This window comes from Rhipicephalus microplus, chromosome 10 (genome assembly GCF_043290135.1).
Source record: "Rhipicephalus microplus isolate Deutch F79 chromosome 10, USDA_Rmic, whole genome shotgun sequence".
Lineage (NCBI taxonomy): Eukaryota > Metazoa > Arthropoda > Arachnida > Ixodida > Ixodidae > Rhipicephalus > Rhipicephalus microplus.
The window spans coordinates 23,811,058-23,830,744 of NC_134709.1; the positions used below are offsets into that span (position 1 = coordinate 23,811,058).

At 44.6% G+C, this 19,687-nt stretch overlaps 1 protein-coding gene across 3 annotated transcripts in view; it reads right to left on the bottom strand.

The window, feature by feature from the left end:
• Positions 1-5,622: 5,622 nt before the first annotated feature.
• LOC119180715 (neprilysin-1-like) overlaps positions 5,623-19,687 on the bottom strand; it is a 38,548-nt gene continuing 24,483 nt past the window's right edge. The window contains exons 15-20 of one of the 3 annotated variants that reach the window (XM_075875234.1): positions 18,139-18,206; positions 16,211-16,341; positions 15,403-15,468; positions 14,354-14,455; positions 9,089-9,165; positions 5,623-5,768 (exon numbers count right to left, since the gene is read on the bottom strand). In XM_075875234.1, the coding sequence (XP_075731349.1) occupies positions 5,657-5,768; positions 9,089-9,165; positions 14,354-14,455; positions 15,403-15,468; positions 16,211-16,341; positions 18,139-18,206 (556 nt within the window). In that variant the 3' untranslated portion in view covers positions 5,623-5,656. Of the gene's footprint in view, positions 5,769-9,088; positions 9,166-14,353; positions 14,456-15,402; positions 15,469-16,210; positions 16,342-18,073; positions 18,207-19,687 lie in introns of those variants that run through there. The other 2 variants (XM_075875235.1, XR_012886480.1) reach the window with 2 other exon arrangements.

A 19,687-nucleotide genomic window follows, 5' to 3' on the forward strand; every position in this document is an offset into this window, starting at 1 on the left:
ACCTTTGACAAAGATAGGTCCTCCTATATCGAAACGTCGGCCAGCCTGTCTGGGGCATTTCCACTGTTCACTCTGGCTATCCTATTCTGTTGCATTATATCTCTAGTACCGTGGGCTCTTATGCGTTATAACTCTCCCCTTGCTACCCCAGTGGACGTCGCTTCAAGAATAGCAGTGTGCGTATGCAAGGCAAGGGTGGCCTCGTGACTACTCGCCATTCGATGTGCCCAACGGAGGTTCAAGCAATGTGCGGCTTTTTGAAACTTTTGGTTAGTCACGGTGGAACAATCTGCAGAATTGTGGCCACTGAATCGTGGAGGCAAGCACGCTTTCACAAAGAATGTTTACGCTTAACCTGTCACGATTGATGCGTTCACTCATCTGGCAGACGCGTGCTTTTATAGACTGCTGCACGACATCAGACAGGACCCCTGAGTGGCTCTGGAACACCGCTCGACCAAACATGCCGACTAACGAGAAGGCTCCAAGTGCCGAAGGAAGACTAGTTCATTCGTTCGCCGGGAACTACGTTTTACCGGAAAGTGATGAAGCTTTGCTGAAACTTGGACTGAAATTCGCGGTGGAACTAGTCTTGAACCCACCGGAAAAGTTTTCTAGTCTAGTCACCAAGAGATGAACGCTCAAGGTGTGTACATGGATGTGTTGATGTAATAGATAAGACGAGGACTTTAAGTAGGACTATAAGGAAGACTGCCAAAAAAGTAGATTTAGTTGCCTATAATTTTTTCTCGAGGCGACTACGCGTTGTCACGGTGGACAAGGAGGGTTGCTTCGTGTTAATGTCGGATGGTGTCTTTAGTGAAAGTGCAAATCAAGCTGTTACCAAAAAGAATTGATATATGATTTCAAAAGAATTGATATAAAACCCCGGAAGGTTAAGCAACGAGCTGTGGATTTTTTATTTATTTAACCCAGAAAGCTTGGCTTCAGCAGTCAAGAAATCAGTGTGCATTTAGAAGTATTCTTGTCTTGTAAAACCCACAAGCCAGGTCGACAGTTCAGAGTGATAGTCTCTGAAAGAAGTGCGTTGAAATTGCAAGTAGCCAACTATCTTCAAAAACACTTTTCAATGTTGAACATTTGTGACCCGCAAGTAATACCTAATTCGGAGGATGTCGTTAAATATTTAAGCAGTGAAAACTCGGGAAGTTGCAGTGCCTTCAGTGTTGACTATTTTATCCCCCACACAGAACTAATAAAAAATGTCAGGTCATGTATCTCTGGTGATAATAAAGTAGAATTTACGATTGATACCGGGGTATCTGTTGCTATTTTTGGGGGAATTGTGACCTTTTGCTTGAATTCTACATTTGTTGGATGACAGAGTGTAATGTTTGTCCAGAATTGAGGAGTCTGCACCGGCTCGAAAGCAGCCCCTGTTCTCAGCCATACTTTCTTGGCTGGCATACACAGGAATATTCATAAAATATCGCTCGGTCTGGCCAAAAACGTTTTTCGGTTCGTTGATGATTTTGCAAGGTTGTAGTGTTGTGAATGTTTTGAGAGTGTTTAGGGAATATGGAATGGTTCTTAAGTTCACACATGAGGTTGCTCATAATAACCAGTTGTAGTTTCTAGATTTAACACTGCACCTGCAATGAGGACACATGTGTTGGTTGTATAATCCTAGGACAGTAAAATCTCCCTTCAACTTTAGCTGAGGTCATTCCAAAATTGTAAATAAATGGAATGCCCGTGTCTTGTCTAAGGAGTGCCTTGTCGAAGTCATGTATTCATAAAATTTGGCATTTTCATGTCAAATCAACCGTCTAAAAATGGCTGCATACCCAGAAAATGTTATAAGCAGAGCCGCCGAAAATATTAGAATTTTAAAGCGTGGAAGAGAACGCGCGTCCGCAATAAAAAAACAACCAAAGCGCTGTGCTGTTTTACCTTGCATTCATCGGTTTTCACATAATCTCAGGCATATCAGCACCGTTTTGGTTAAGCAGACCTATCAAAAAGTCTATCGGGCTTTTGAAGCGTGAACCAGAGCACGCGTCCGCAATAAATGACAACGAAAACGCTTTGCATTCATCGTTTTACCTTGCATTCATCGGTTTTCACATGAGTTAAAGCATATCACCATCATTTTGGTGTTGAGGTTGTTTTTAGTTCACCTAATAAGGTTCAACGCATCTGTCGTGAGGAGGACTGAAAGTTTGACGAAGTTAAGAAGAAAAATTATTTTTGCCTTCAAGAGAATGTTGGAAGGTTCGTTACGAGCAGGACATGGGTAGCTTATTTATTTTCCCTGACTTTCGGTCGTGTATACATAGGTCAGACTTGCCGGTGCGTTAACCCTTGCCTTAATGAACACTTGGAATCTTTTGAAAATAGCATTCATTCCCACGTAGCTGATTATTGCAGCAGCTGCCAGTGTTATCCTGTTTGGCGTGACCCGATAGTTTCGTTTCTTTTTCACAAAAACAAGCTAACTCGGGAATCACGAGAAGCGTTTCGTATCAGAAAGTGTGCTGATAGATGCGTGAGCAGCCCATTCATTGCACTCACAAGAAGTTCACTTTTTTTTAGAAATACTCGACTTTCAGATTCTGCTGCACGATGTAGATACTACTTATGTAAAAATTGGTGTCATGATGTGTTATAAGTATTTCTTTTGTCTTTATATTGCTTTTTTTGTTTAGTTTTTACGCACATGCGCTCTTGAGCTACCCTGGGGTATATATTTCATGTATCTTTCAATAAACTCATTTTTGGTTCCCGCTTGTTTGTCTTTTCGCCTTCCGTGTTCCCCTTCCACTGTGTGCGTGCCAAAACGTTACCAAGAATGTCTTCAAACCAACTCGCCCAACTTTCCATCCTGTGACACGAGAAGATAGCTTTGACTTCCGACTGAGGTGGATGCATTGCCGCTTTTATAGATGGCATCAAGTGAATGAAATGGGCCTGGGCAGGCCACGTAATGGGTAGGACCGACAACAGGACAGTAAGCGCGTCAGAACGGTTATTGAAGGACAGGAAACGTAGTCGACCAAGGAAGAGAGCTGAAATTATCAAGTTAGCAGGGATGAAATGCTATTAGCTCGCACTGGGTAGGGTAAACTGGAGATCGGGAGGTACCTTCGTCCCGCCGAGTATCCAAAAATGGTGGTGGTGAGTTGCGTGCAAAAAAAAAAAAAAAGGTCACCGTCGAATTCAGCCAATGGATACGAGAGAATCGCAGCTGTCGCCGATTCAGAGGTTCAGCCTCCAGAGACTGATATGTCTACTGACCGCGACTCTCCTTGTATTCTAAATCATAACGTTGTCCGTTGCGGCGAGCTTGTCCAAGCACCGAAGACGGTTGTCTGAACATTCCGTCTTGTAAACAGTGACCCATGCAGGTCACTGTCACTGTGTACATTTTGATGATCAATTCCCTACAAGTCAAGTCCACCGAGGATGGCAGAGGCTTAAAACCCGCGTGTTTGGCAAGCATAAATGTAAGATATAAAAGGAAGTGAGCTGTTGCAGATTCATTGAGGTTAACAGCGCGGAAACAGGGAAATGAACTAAGTGGACATGGCACAGCACTGACTTTCCACTGGATTTTTTATGATTTTTGTATGTTCCTTTTTCATTGAAAATTTCACTTGAAAGTCATGCGCGGTGCTGTGTACACTTAGTATATATCTTTGCTTTCACACTGTTTGCCACAATGAAACATAAAAGTAACAGTCTACGTCAGGGGTAACGGGAGTGAGATATAAGGGAATAAAACGATCAATAATTGATTGGTATACGATGCCGGTTTTGTGACATCGCGCATAGTTTGATTCCTTTCTCAGTGAACTTACCGGTCGTACTTTGCAGAGATGAGTTTTCAACGGTGTGACCACGAGCGATCCATTACTGTCGAAATCGCGGTTTAGGTCTTTAGCTGGGTTATTGAGGCGTGGTTTTCTGTCCGCTTCCTTACCGTGTAATTCCTTGCCGCTTTCTTGCCATGGTTGACGTGGAAATATTATTCGTGACTTTTTTTTTTCCTCGCCAAGATGCTGCTGACAGGCCGTGCATACTTGCCGCACATCGTAGGGCGATCGTTTGGTTTTCATATAGAAATAAAACGTGAAGCAGCCCTAGCAGTTTTTTTTTTGTTTGGTCGCACCTAAATTGGTGAAATCCCCCACGTATCGCCTTTCGGGATGCACTAGCTGTTGCTAACAGTGCGAGAGCTGCCTGTGAAAGAAAGTTGGCTGATGTTGTGACAGATCACGTTTGAGCGGAAAAAATTCAACTGAGAAGGTGCCGTTGTAACGTAATCGCCAACCGCTGCTGGTCCTTCTGTTTCATCTTATCATTTATTTATTTGTTTCATTTGCATACGGAGATACACAACGACTCAGAGGAAAGAGGGAGAGAGCAAGCTGGCAACTGCCACCTGGAGGGGCACAGTGCCTGCGTATACTCTTTCGGGAGCAGGGAAGAGATAGAGTGAGTGAAACAACTTTATTGACGATCCGGCATAAAGAGGGAAGGGGTAGGGGGATTAAAGCGAGACACTAGCGTGCTCGGACGTCCCGGAGCAGCAACCTACTCGCCGACGTTCTGCAGTGGTACAGAACGAGCAGACGCCTCTACCCACCGCCTCACCGAGACCTACAACGCAGAGAAGCAGCCACACTACGGCAGCTGCAAGTACAAGCAATATGGACCCCCGTCTGGGCAAAGCACGTTTGCCCGGAGGTTTACACCACTGATGTATGCCAACACTGCAAGAAGGCGCGAGCCACCCAGAGACACCTCCTCTGGGACTGTGCACCACCGCCGGGTAACCAAGAAGCAATGCCAACTGCCATAAGCAGCAAAATTATCAGCTGAGAGCCAGGCAATCAAAGAGACGTGGTCCAGCACGTGCTTAGCATCCTGGAACGCCAGCGGCCGAAAGCGGTGCCCCCACGGGAACAGATAGAGGAAATGTAGATAGGGGAGGTGAAGAAAAGGAGAGAAGGAATTAAAGAAAAACAAACGACGAAGATTTAGACAAGCATGATTGATCCCAGCAAACATTTGTCTAGTGCGATTGATATGGGTGCCAGGTCATCATGGTGTACTTACAAATGACATGGCTGACTCACTCGCCCGAGCATCCGTTGATAGTCCAATTGTTCTAATCACGCCTCTTCCAGCTTATGTAACAGCAGCAATGTTCACTAAACATTACCTTCTTGAGGACTCATCAAAGATTACGACACCGAATCCGCAATTCTCGCACCTGCACTTCGCATGGTATAATAAATGGTGTCCCATGCGTAAAGTAGAAGTCTATATCAATCACATATCAATCAATCAACCACCATATCAACCACATATCAATCAATCAATCAATCAATCAATCAATCGTGCGTCGTGGCTCAAGACTCGATCCCTACCGCGTACACTTAGCATATCTCGTAATTTTGGACGCCACCGCATCCGCCGCTCTATATGACCCCTTCACCTTGGCGCTCCGAATTGTGGCCTCCGTGATCAGCTCCAACAGGGAGCCTTCGGAGACGACCACAGAGGCCACATCCGAATACACGTGAACCTTTTCAACACTTGTCAGCCACCCTGACGTCTTGGTACATCGCAAGCACGGCAGATATTACGAAACCATAGATTTGAAAAAAAAATCTTTATTTCAGCTAAGTCACCACAGCACGCAAGTCTGGTTGCTTTTCGGCTTGAATGTCATTTTCTTGGTTTCGTTGCAACGGAATATCGTAGTGAACGATTTCATGTTCCTTAGAGAGACGTTTATTCTGTAAAAAAAAAGGGAAACAATACGAAAGAGGAGGAGGAAAGCAACACGGAGGGAGAGGTGATACGAATGTCATTGTAACAAAAAAAAAACATTGCAGTACATCTTCGCTGTAGTTTAATGCACACAATTAGGTTTGTTTGAGCACAATCGGGCAGACTTTTTTTTTCAGTAGTGCAGAAATTTGATCATGTCGGTCATGCGTTTGAGAGTCCTTTCTTAATGTGTGAACAATGTTACTGCCTGTAACTATTAAAGATAGACATCATCTACCCTTACGGGCTATTATAGCGGGATGCGGAGGCGTCGGTTGACGGTGACTCTGGTCGCAGACTCGCATGTTCTTGTCGCTCCGGGATCGGGGAATTGCCACTCGACGCTACCGTTGCGCTTCGACTTCGTTGTCACCTCTATAACGCCGACGTTCCACTTGGGCGTGCCGTGCCCATGCATGTTGCTTCAGTAGAGGTTTCCTGCTGAGGTTGACGTTTACGTTCGCCTTCCCTGGCCCGAAGTTGGCGGCCCGCTTGCGGACGCTGACGTTTACGTTCGGCTTCCCGAGCCTTCCTCTGCTCTGCGGCGGTGGCGCTACCGCTTCGTCTAGCGCTGACGTCACGTTCACGGCGTTTCACGCAACGGTGCAGAGAGAGAGAGAGAGAATCGCGGGAGAACAAAGAACACGCACACTTTATACTGCGCCGCGACACTTGCGCCGCCTATGGGCGTATACCCTTAGAAAGAGAGTGAGAGATAGTTACATGCAATAATTTGCTGCGCCCCGCTTGTCGTGGAGAGGGGAAAAGAGAAGGAGAGCACACACCTCTCCTTCTCTCAGGAGAGGATAATGGGGCTGAGTGGCGGTTGTGCAGTATTCACGGAGGAAGGAAAGGTAAGGAGAGGCCCTGACGTCACTCGTTGTGAAGCCGTGATGAAGCCGGAAGTCGGCCATATTGACTAGGCAAATGCTCCTCTCTTGTTTACATATGAATGCGAAGCAGAAGGCGCGACTCCCTATCCGACTCGGAAAGCACGTGGGCTGCGCAGCGCGTGTGTCGTGACGATCCGAAACTAATGGAACTGGGACACCTTAGGCGAAATCGCTTCGTCCGAGTAATAACAGGGAGTAACAGCTCGCCGACAACGAAGCGACTACGAGAGAACGCGCGCTAGATGCACTGACAACGGCGAGTGCTTTCACGTCATTAATTCAGCAACTGTACAGACAACACGATCGCTCGTGCGCCTTCTACGGTTGCATTCCGCCACGCGGCCGACGCAGCGTTCTGACACTGTGTCCGTGTTCCGCGTGAAAATCACCGGCGTCAGCATTCTGCGACCGTGGTGACTTTGAGCACGGTGCTAGTGACAGTTGAACGTGGTTGCTGTTACGTTGAGATTGCATGCAATGCTGGTGGAGAGTGTACCAAGCGGAACAGAAAAGGTGTTTTACTACGCACATGCAGGTTGTTACTGTACATACACAACACGAAACTACGTATGTGCACATGGTCCTCACGGCGTCTTCCTGGGCTCAACAGCGTCGTCCGTTGTCACAAGCAGGAGCACTGCTCAACCGTCACTGACCTGCAAGGCGTTCGTCGTCATTCAGCTTCGTCATGGTGCCCAACGCAATTTCGCTGAACACTAAGCTTCATCCGCGTCATCCGCCACACGACACATGGATATGCACTTGTTCTACGCACTGTTGAAACCCTGTGATGGACAAAGTGATTTGTAAACGTTGCTAAGAGTAATGTAACAGCCAGGAGAACACTGCGTAACCAATATCGCGGCGCAGAGCACAGATATTTTCCGCCACGGCTCAGCACGAGACCTGGGGAGGCACACATTCCGCCGCCAGCTGCGGCCGCTCACTGCTAGACCAGCTCCACTGCACAACACGTAACTATAGCAACGCCACCATTGTGCCTAGTGAATATGGCCGCCTTGATGTCATTTCCGCCACATTTTTTACGCCCTGCGCCGGCTGGGCAAGCCCTCTCCTTACCTTTCCTTCCTCCGTGTGCAGTATTGGTGCGGACGCTGCAGAACGTACACTGCCCCGAGAATGAGATGCTCGCGCAACTGGACAGTCAGATATGTGACCGGGGACTACTGTACGTTAGCTGAAAAAGTGCATTGTGAAATCGAAGCTACACAAGAAATGGAACACCCCACAGAGTTTACAACGAGGACGCAATAAAAGGATGCACCAGCAAGCAGCCATTTGTTTCTATAGCCACCGTACCTACAATGTGGTTTAAGGCAGTCAGTACAACCTTAATCGCTTCGTTGACCTGGCGTTCCTCGTTCCGATGATAAGAGTTCTGTTTGTTTGATCAGAGACGCTGCCTCATAACTTCGATATGTGGACGTTAGACCTAATGACGTATTATTATTGTTATTATTATATTATTATTATTATTAGTAGTAGCAGTAGTATTACATTATTGTTCTCATAACTTCATATTCTTCTCGCTTCCAAATATTTGTAGGGATAAATTATTTATGAATTTCTATCATTACCCCAATTCCAGAATTTTCTCGTTCCTTGGTTTACCCTTGACTAAGTGACAATGGCGGGCTAGCTGGTTGTAAGAAATGATCTTAATAGCAGCCGCGCAGCATTTAAGAAACATGAGTCAATAAACAATGGTGCACACAACACATTGCATTGCAACACATTGTGGCAGAAACATGGACAATGAAAGATTCATAAAACACAGCGCCTGTGTTGTGTGTATCATTACTTGTTTGTCCATGCATCTTTCTCGAGTTTTATGCTGCACTTCTCAAGACCCTATTCTTGGTCTGTTTATTGGAATGAGAACCTGGCAGGCTTTCAATTTCACCATAATCTGAATCGCTTAGCTTAGTTTTGGAACTGTAATTTCTCTGGCGAACTCATCAAAAGACCGCGCAACACCGTTGTGTAGGTGATAGTCGAAGTGAAAGTCCATGGGTGGGAAATCACGCTGTGATAGCTTGAATGCTTTAACAGTAAAGCGATTCAAGGCATGTTGTCAGTGCAAACGTAAAATAGACATCCATATTTTGAAAAAAAAAAAACAGCGCGAAAAACTTGACTGAAGCGGAGAAGCAGAACACACAAGCGCTGTTTTTTTTTGTTTTTTTTTTGCGCTGCTCACTCGCAGTATCGTGTCCCAAATGTCCCTTCACGACACCCAACTGCAACATATTTTGAAATTGTACATGTACCTCTAAGAAGGCTTATTCAGGGAAGATTAGTTTTCATGTTTTGTGAGGTAACGAACGTTGACCCAGTGCAAGAATGAGCAGCAAAAAAAAAAAAAAAGTCACCTTTGTCTGCGTGGGCTGTGGGGATCGTATTCGATTTGCAGGCGCAAGGCGCCTGCACGAGAGCTTCCACACCATACCTGCGAGGTGAATAATAAATAAGATTAATGTTTGAACAGTTGAACAAAATATTTTGTATCAAATTTTGGAGGGAAGTACGCACGCAATAAGTTACCGAGACACCGTCCGAATTGTAATGTTTTGTTTGTGCTATCGACGCTATTTACTCGCCGTCTATTCGCGGTGAGATCGGGCTATAGGTGGCAGCACCGTTCCCGCGAAAGTGTGGATAGGCGGTCGGCGGCGCGTATACAAACACACGCAGCGGATCTTCTTTGCGTGTGGTCTGAGCCGATTGGCGGATGAAATGCGTTGACTACAATTTACTGCTAATATCTATAGGCTCTTCTCTACTGAATCGGTGCGCGACGCCTATGCAACGTTAACATTACCCGCGAGTAAAGCGCACCCTGTCTTCCATAGTGATACTCGCCCTGGGTGACTCTTCACGCTTCCGCACTAAATCACGCCTTTGCTGTGTTGTATGTGCGTGGTTAGCTTGTGGTTCGTCTGCTACGCACTGCTGTAGCGCGACTGAACTACTTATTTACATCTTTGTCACCTGCATACTACAAAAAAAAGAAAGAAAGATCGTAGAAAGCCCGCACATCTGTGTTATTCGATCAGTAGTACCATCTTTCGCACCTTATACGCATGTGATTTTTTTTTTTCTCTAATTCTGTTAACCGTGAAATGTGTGGCAGTCGATAACTCTAGTCAGGAAAGCTTAGTGGCTGACAGCGCTTTGCGCTGCACTGTGTTTACCTCGGGTAAGCATATGTTCTCGCACCAGTAAAAATATAAAAAAACTTATATACGAGTTCAGCAGATAGCTTCCATCGATGAATTACGTGCATTACGGTGCTACAACAAAGGCCTGGTTAATGGGACAAGCATGCTTTTTTTTTTTCAGACAAAAAATTACCACTACTTTCTGTCGGTCACTAACAATGCCACACAAAGGCTCAAAAAATGTAAAAAAAAATGGAATCTTCAGTGAAATTTACAACGTTACATGTAAGGCATGTCGTCTGAATTAATTTTCAACGTCCGGACTCTTTAAAGCGTTCCTAATTTTAAGCACACGGTTGCGCATGGTAACTCTATTGTAAGTACAGTGTAAGTACCGAAGTCTCACAGCTTAGGTAATAGTAATCTTTCTGTGAAGTGGTACCACGACCAGACGAACACAACTAAGGCTCCTCGCATGATCGATAAACTGCAGTGCCGTAGTTGTACACCTACCAACAGCGCGCAAGTGTATGGCTTAGAGCCTCATTTTTTTTTTTTACAACTGAGTCGCCATAAAATGCTGCATTCATACAGCATTTAGTAGTCCTCATGTTTGGGAGGATGCCAAGAACATTTTGTAATGTGCTTGAAACAGAAAGTGGCACCCACTCTGAAATTATTCTGGTGAATGGAGGGTACTACGACAACGAACAGCACTCTGGAGAGTTGCACTCGCCGATCTCTTTCCAATGCATTAGCAGGCAAGCAAGACCGAGTGCTTTCGTACCTCGTTTCAGGCATACGCAGAAACAGTTACACTCGCGCTTACATTAACCCCTGATCTTTCCTGGCGAACGCATATCACTAACATGATTTCATCAGCCAACCGATCATTAGGATTTCTAAAACGTCACCTACGTCACTCACCGTATCACGTTCGTCTTGTGGCCTATCAGTCGCTAATCCGGTCCAAACTAGAATACGCATCACCCATCTGGAGCCCTTACCAAGTTTATCTGATCAACGCTATCGAAGCAGTTCAAAATCATGCCGCTCGCTTCATTCATTCTTCTTATTCTTACGATGTCAGTGTTTCATCACTTAAAAATGAATCCGGTCTATTAAGTCTTTCCCTTCGCCGCAGAATTGCTACGTTATCACTGTACCACAAGTTGTATTACAGCTCACTCCACCAACCACCTTACATCGCTCCCGCCGCACGCATTTCTCCCCGCACTGGCCATCCACTTCAAGTCTTGCGACCCCGATCTGGCACCTCATTATTTTCTGCATCATTTCTCTGACGCGCTGCCAAAGAATGGAATGACCTTCCCCACAGTGTTGTTTCAATCACCTGTCCATCACGTTTTATTCAAAGTGTGTCAATGCATCTGCGATGTTAACCTGTGGCTTTTGTATCTTTGTTGTACAACCCACCCCTTATGTAACACCCCCCCTGTGGGGTCTTTAAGGAAATAAAGTAATGTGATGATGTGATGTGATACGTGACTGGACAAACCACGCTTTGAGAGACGAGCTTGACGTACGCGCACATAGAAACACGACGTGGCTAGCCGATGACGCAAGGAGCAATCCACACTTCACCGTTTCGGCCAGTTGCCGCCAGGCGGCGACTCTGCTCGATCTCGCGGCCAATAGCATTTTCACTTTTTTTTTTTAGTTTACTACAGCTACCTATACATATAGAAATACTGAACTTGTTCTGAAGGTACAGCCAGCACCAAATGTTGTGTGCTTTACCATCTGTAGCGATGCTGGACCCAAAGGGTGTCAGATTTTCCCCAAGCCGCATATGTGCGGCTTTCACAGAGAAAGCTGTTCTGAGATCAGAACACAGGTTGCGTGCGCCGTAGTTTCCCCCCCGCCATCCGTAACCAGTTTTTGAAATCGGGAAAACGCGGTAAGAAAAGTCTCAGCTTTGCCGCAAAGGCGAAGCAATGAACGCGATAGCAACAAATGGGAAGACGACGCGCAGAGTGGCAAACCGATCCTGACGTGCCCCGCGTTTCTCACGCACGAAACGTTCTCACAGGTGTATATGAACGCGAATAAGCGTCTCAGTTGTTACTTCGCTAACGCCATCAGTTGTTACTTCACTAACACCATATAGTCCACAATCCGGCGCAACGCCATCTATTGAGCCACTCATAAAATAAAGGTGGCTACATACTTACTACTACTACGACTACAGAGGAGGAAACGGCCCGCTGCCTAAGGAGCTTTGTCCCTAAAAAAAAACGTTTAGTGATTTATAGCACTTCGTACTCAACTGTGGGAGAGCAGAAATCTGTCCCACGGGAATCTCCGACGAAGTACAGGCGTAACCGGATACGAAATCTTGTGCTCTTGTGTTTAGAACATGTGTTTAGTAAATGTGTTTAGTAAATGTGGTTGTGGCCATGGCCACATCCGAAACCATAAGGTTCTTTTAAAGTAGGGGTCACGAGACATTGCTTTTGATAACATTGATAGTTTTCTTCGTGACAAAATATGTTTGCATAAGACGTGTGTTGTTCTCTCCTCTGTAATAGTAGTAGCACTAGTATGTAGCCAACTCTAGTTTGCCGTGCTTAATAGATGGCGTTGTGTGTATATGTTATTGGGGAATGATAAAACTAGACAATGTTAGTGGTTTTCACGGCATGGAGTGAATGATCATGAGTGGGGCGAAGCGTCCGTCCGTGTGTCCATCCGTCCGGCCGTTCGCCCCTCCGTTCTTTTATTTCGTCCATCTGTCTGTCCGTTCTTGCTTTCGTTTGTCCATCTGTCCGTCTATGCTTCTGTCTATCCGTTCATGCTTCTCTCCGTCTGTATGTATGTCCGTCCATCCGTCTGTGTGTCCATCCGTCCGTGCCTTAGTCCGTCCGTGTGTCCGGACGGACGCATTGACGGATAGACGCACGTACGGACGAAAGGGCGGACGGATGAGTCGCCCCACTAATCATCATTCACTCCGTGGATGTTTTTTTTTTTTGCTTAGAGAGTTGCTATACAGCATTTCAGGTTATTCTCCCTAAGTTTAGTCTTGCGCATTTAATCGAACGAGTTTGCGTACTCTCGACGTAACCATCCATTGTATAGTTGTATATGAGTTGAAATGTTTTGACGTCACATTACGGAAAACGAACGTTAACAGGTTCTGAAATCGGCTAAGGAAGTCAGGTTGAGGAGAACGTCAGATGAACCAGAGAATGCGATTGGAAAAGCAGTCCTAAATAAGTGGGCATTGTTCGGTTTTCTTCTACACACGTCCTCTCGCTTATTGAAAAACTCACTTCTTGGTATGCTCTGCGTCTTGTATTGTGAGAAGTGTGTTGTACTACTCGAAAACTTCACGTTTATGCTTCTAGTGTGACAAAAAAAAAGCTGTTCAGACGGATACCCGACGTGTATGCAATTTACGTTTTCGCAGCGTCGAAATTTGGCTTAATGATCGTTAAAATCTACTTGTACGGTTTACTCGTCGGTACCATGCAATATGTCGTCGATGTATGCCGTAAAGTGGATGACACAGGAATAGCTTTATTTATTTATTTATTTATTTATTTATTTATTTATTTATTATTTATTTATGAATACTGCAATCCCTACTAGGGATTTTCGAAGAGTGGGTTACATGAATTACATGAATGCTCAATTTGCAGATGAACAAATCTTCAAAACAGGAAGATAAAAACACATAGAAAGAAAAGTACGCACAAAGCAACTCAAAATATAAAAAAAACATTCGAACGTTTATGGGGACAGAGCTTAATTGTTATGCTATTTTAAACAATGTTTTCTTCTAGCCTCAATAACAATGTTAAGGATAACTGTAAAACTTTGGTGTTGGTTAGTTTGTTCCAGTCGTTTCTAGTTCGTGGAAAGAATGAATATTTAAAGCCGTTGTTACGGGTTGCATAGGGTGTTATTGTGTGCTCATGCCTTTGTCGAGTTGCATATCCGGACGAAAATGAAAGAACTTTAGAAATGTCTGTCTTGTAATGCCCCTTTACCAGTTGATATGGAAATTTTAGTCTAGATAAGCGGTTTCTTTCTCTTAGTGTTGGTAGATTAGCTCGAGTTGAAAGTTCCGTAATTGAAGTGCGCCCGAAGCTGTTATAAATAAAACGAATGGCGAAGCAGTCTTAAATAAGTGGGCATTGTTCTGTTTTCTTCTACACACGTCCTCTCTCTTATTAAAAACTCTCTTCTTGGTATGCTCTACGTCTTTGATCGAGTAAGGTTCTTTCGGGCTCCGGATTATTTTTGCATGTAGCCACAATGCAGAGGATGGGCTTGGAACTGGCGTCATCATGCTTAGTAAAATAATCGATAAAGCAGAGGCTATGTGCTATCCTGAATTCACACTCGCTTAGTATTGTATCCTAAGTTGTCTCCCTTTTGAAGATTCTTATGAGTTAAAGTTGATTCAGAGAGGCCTACATACGAAGTACACGAAATACGCAGACTTACGTAAGCGGTCGAGAGGAAGAAGAGATGCTTGGATGTGTAGTTTTCGAGTCCCGGAAGGCGAACATCCGGTGTTTCGAACGCTTTAAGTTGTTCGTTAAGTGTCTGAAAAATAAAGGCATGCAATAGCACGAAACTCTGATAACCACTTTTGTGCACGGTCATCAGCTCAGACGCTCACTAAGCGAAGAACGAAAGTCAATAGCACTTCTAGAGGTGCAATCACCGTTGTGTTTTTGCAGACGAAATTAATCATATTTTATAGCAATTTTGCAGGTCCCTTCACTTGATGTGATTTGTTGTCACCGATTAACGAGTTTTAACGGTTTCGGTTCCTTTAGTTTAATTAAATAAATGACACTTTTTTGTCGTTGTTTAGATATGCCTTGGATTTATTGAGCAGTATAAACAAAAAATAATTTACCCTTCTCAATGGTAGCTGCTTCACATGAATGGCGGAGATGTTAGCCATTTTTAACCTAGTAAATGCATTAGAGTGAGCACTAGAATGTAGTGAAGCATTGAAGGTGACGACAGCCGTTTTGTATTCTACTTTTTTACTACGGAAAATATAAGTTTTCTGGAACAGTATTCTATCATTGTTAAAAGTATTTCTAGAGCCAGTGCTTTGGTGAGTTGATTGATCTTTGAGGCAGCGAAGACCCCTCATAATACTCATGAAAATGTTGACTGCTGCAGCATCTTATGCAGCCGCCTTTGAACATTTTGATACTCCGGCTTCTGCTGATTCTCTTTCTTACAATTGTAGCAACCTAATACAACTGAGTGTTATGACTTCCCGTTCGTAGGAGCTTCAATACTACTGCACTTTTAGTCATGCCTTTCAGTGAGTCTCGTGCTGATATTGAAGCTGCATTGAATTTTACCATACCCCCTCGCTTTTCAGCGTAGACAAACTTTTTTCAGGAAGCTCAAGGACGACATTCGCGTTGATACAAGAAATATATATTTGTTTATATGGTGATATTTCCGAGTGACACGTTTGCTGGAACCCCGCAAGCCAGAAGACTACAGTGTAAAAAAATACACACCCTGAATGCCATTCGGAGTCCCCCGTTGTCGGCGATGTTTTCTCCTAACGTATTGACGCCGTTCAACTAGAAAGGAAAGCATAAGGGCAGATTTAAGATTTATTTGTCGAAAAAAAAAATCTGGCAGATCCCATGCAATGTGGGGATCGACTTGATGCGAAGCAGTTGCGAGTAGCAGCTTAAGCTTAATTTTTTTGGTTTCAGCCAAGCGTTATAAGGTATATAAACACCTTTGCAAATTTTATCGGTTGTGTGTTTATTGTGGGCTTTATGGGCACGTCAACATGCCTAACAACGTGTCGTGTAAGGGGGTAGGTAAATAATTTGTTTTCTTCAAGGATGCTTACACCCTAGTCACTTAAGAGAGTAACAATACTGATTGTTGGCCTAGTTGGTGCTTGATTACTAACATGCTTTGGCCGCAAATAACACACACACAAAGTGAAGAAACATTGGACAACAAGCACAAGCGGCTTGTGCTTGTCGTTGAGTGTTTCTTTAATTTGTGTGTGTGTTATTTGCGGCCAAAGCATGTCAGTAAACTTAAAGAGAGGTAGGTGGCGCAAATTCAGCCCCACACAGTGACGCAATAAAGAGGGGGAGGGGGGGCGCATAGACGGCCCCTTACGCTGACATAATTGGGTGGGGTGTGCTGTGACGAGCCTTCGACCCCACCTCCCACCAAAAGGGTACTCTGTGCAAGCCTATAACGAACACAACGCTCTGGTAATTAAGCATGTTCGAATGTTCGTCAGGTTTAGTACAAAAACTTGAGCATTCTGAGTAATGGCTTTTGGCTATAGCTCACCGTTCTGTTGGCCAGTTCACTAAACACGGCGCTGTATTGGTCTATGAAGCACTTTGACTTGGCATCAAACTTCTTTTGTGTCGAATTGCTCCACCAGTTTCTCAGCCGCCCATCCTCATCGAACTTCTTTCCTGTAAAAGTACATTTTTAACATCAGCACAGTAAGTCAATGTATTTCTTCAATGCTAGCTTTGCACAGTTTGGACGGCGATTTCTCAACCAGATTCTGGATCCCTAATAAAAAAAGGTTCAATAAAAAGAAAACTATATCTCGTGCGGTCACGCATGCCCAAGATATACAGTACACAACAAGAAGTCTATCTAACACCGTAGCTACGGCGATTTCAAAAAAGGCAGCTGAGGCACTAGTAAGCCGACTCGTATAACGCGGCATCTATATATACCCGCACGATGGTGCGAGTTTGTGTATGCCTGATCAGAGCCAAAAAAGAAAAAAAAATCACTGTGTAATATCTACGCGAAACTGATCGTCAGGTTGTTTGGTTTTACAAAGACCATAGCGCTGCTCATCTAACAGCACGTGATACATACATACGTGTCCAGGCAAAACGAACTGTAACCTTTTGCAACACACTGAGCAGCTTGTGCGAACGTAGGCGGGAACGCATGGAAGGTGAGGGTGGTAAACCGTCAACGCAGGACAACGAATGCGTCGACCTTTCCCAGATTGAACTGTCTTTGCAAGCATAGAATCGGTTAGAGTACGATGTTTGAAAAGTGGCCAGTGTTGTATGCTTCAGAACCGCGCAGGATAGGCGAACTTGCTTTACACAGTCACAGGAATGGCGTCACAATAATCATGCATTAGTTTCGTCGTTGTACCATAGTCAATGAATACACTCGACGAGGCTGGGCTCAGCCCACCCCACTAATGTTTCTATTTCACACTCTCAAACAACCTGACGTTAAGCTAATTCCTACATTTACCAGGACCCACACATTGTTCTCGCTCGTTTTTTTTCTTATTTGTGGTTGCTTCAGGTTCCTGCACACCTTCAATCATTGCACTTTATTTATTATTGATTCATAGATATTTCTACGCACAAGTCAGTTTACTACATCCATGTTTCTTCCTTTCTCTGAAGCTTCGCTTTCCGTATATATCTTCTAAGGGAAGTGTATATTGCATATTTTTATTCTTAGACTGCCTGCTACCATAAACCATTAGCGCAATGAAAAGTAGCACCTAATATAGCATAAACAATGGCACAAGAATCGAGCAGGTCACGTAGGCGAGAGAGTACCTCCCACACAAACACGTCTTTGTTATCATGTCATCGTTGTCACTCTGTTATCGACAGCCATGCTATCTTGTGTAGCGTTTAGGGAGGTAGAATAAGGATAAACACGCATTATTGATGTTGAGCAAATCAACGAGATAGAATAGCGAGTGGCGCGTCGCCTACTCAGTCTACTTTCGCAGTGTCGTGATGGTAGTTCGTATTTGCATTGGCTCAGGTGGCTTCTTCACAATCGTTCATCGAATTGCTCATGCATTTGAAGCACCAGTTTCCTCGCCATTTCTCGATTAAATTGCGCGTATGCAGCCTTTGCAAATGATAGCTAAAGACGTGCATACTATACAAAAACTAATCAATGTTTCAAATGGGTATAAACAGGGCCGAGATGTCTGATGCATCACACATATCTGCGAATTCGATCACGCATGAATATGTGGGGTGGGAATCACAATCGGAAAGACTGGCAGGACATTGCGCTGCAGCGACAAGTACTGTCAGTACTTCTTGTCCCGTGAATTGCAGTGGAGAAGAACATCAGCATTTTGTTTCGCATTCACGCAGTAAGAATGTCACATCCCATAAGCGTGGAGGACGTACTTACCCGGCATGAACTGGTCGCGGTGACAGCTGTAGTAGCAATGTAATGTCTACACTCATAGCACCCACCTTGGTTGTCAAATCCGTGTGTCATTTCGTGTCCAATGACTGTGCCAATCGCACCGTAGTTGACAGACCTGCCAAAAAAAAAAATTACATCTAAGAAAGGCCTTAGCATTCGTACAAGACCCAAGAAAAACGGTTAAGCAGCCGTTTAATGTTTCCTAAAGGGGTGGTCCCTTAAAATTTCGATGCCCTACCAAGGCTGCTGTGGCTTTCTTCAGTATGCAAGGACACTCTGCACGAAAGGTAGGACACAGCAAAGGCTTCTAGTGCGTATTAATTCACATCCAAATTGTACCTAAACGCTCATTCTCCCGGTCGAGTTCCATCGTTAACGCGCCTGCAGTGACATAGCTCTATATTGTCACGGGTTCGTGACGTGGCCGAAGACAGGAGACTTCGTGTTGGGATTTAACTGTTTATTTGGGCGAACATGTGCCCAGTAAACGGAAAGTCCGATTACAGCAGCAGTCTCGCACAGATAGCAGTCTCGGACTGATAGCGGTGAACGGAGCGTCGGCCTTCGTTCAACAACTGACAAGCGGCGAAGCGCGTCGGCATTTATACTCTTGCCGTCGAATGTTCTAGCGTTATCGCTGGCGGTGGCGTAGGTTCCAGAACAATCTGTACCGTTCACACAGTGGGCGTGATCTTATCGAAATGATCTACTAAAGTCCAGAACTTTCTCGAAAACTGCAGGTGCAGTTTGCGCTGAGAATCGTGTGGTGTTGTGGGACGATAATGAAAACTTGGGAAATGGAACGTGGCAATATAAAGGGCAACGAACGTTGTAGTGAGGTCACACCAGACCTGTAGTGACGTGAGGGACGTCCGTACCCTTGCTTAACATCTATCGGCAAAGCGTCGGTCGCAACATCCCTCGCGGACGATCCAGTTAACCAAGGCACTTCTCGGCGCGTTTGTTTTGCTGGCATACTTGCTTGGCACGTGTGAGCGAGAGCATACTACACTCGGCACGTGCTTATACCAGGCTTGGGTGGTGAAACCTACCAACACTGCCATGTCACAGCCCGATTGGGCGCCCAGAAACCGAAACCGAAGATGAACCACATGAAAAAGGCGATAATTTATTTCTGCGATAATAAATTAATCTTGGTGCGTGTGTCATGCTTCCTGGAAGCTTTAATAAACGCTTGCAGCAAGGAACGTGCAAGCCACAAATTTGGTGGCAAAACCCCTTTAACATACCTCAACATTCTTTTTTTTCCCACATGCAATATCGCTATGCAATAAATTACCGGAAGTAGTAGGGAACTATACTACAATAGAGTCATGCGTTCACCTTTTAAGCAAACTTTTGTTTGACACGTAAAATTTCGTTTATACTGTGTAGCAATTAAGGCAGTTGCTTCTTGCGTTTGATATTCATTTGATGCATTGCATGTAATTTATCTTGTGTATTAAATTGTAGTTTGCGCATGTTTTATCACTGTTATAATACTGTATGCTCAAAACTGCAAATCGCTTTTCCTTGTTGTTGATTGTAATCATATTTATCACCTATGTGGAGCTTTTTATTTTTCTCTCGAAATGG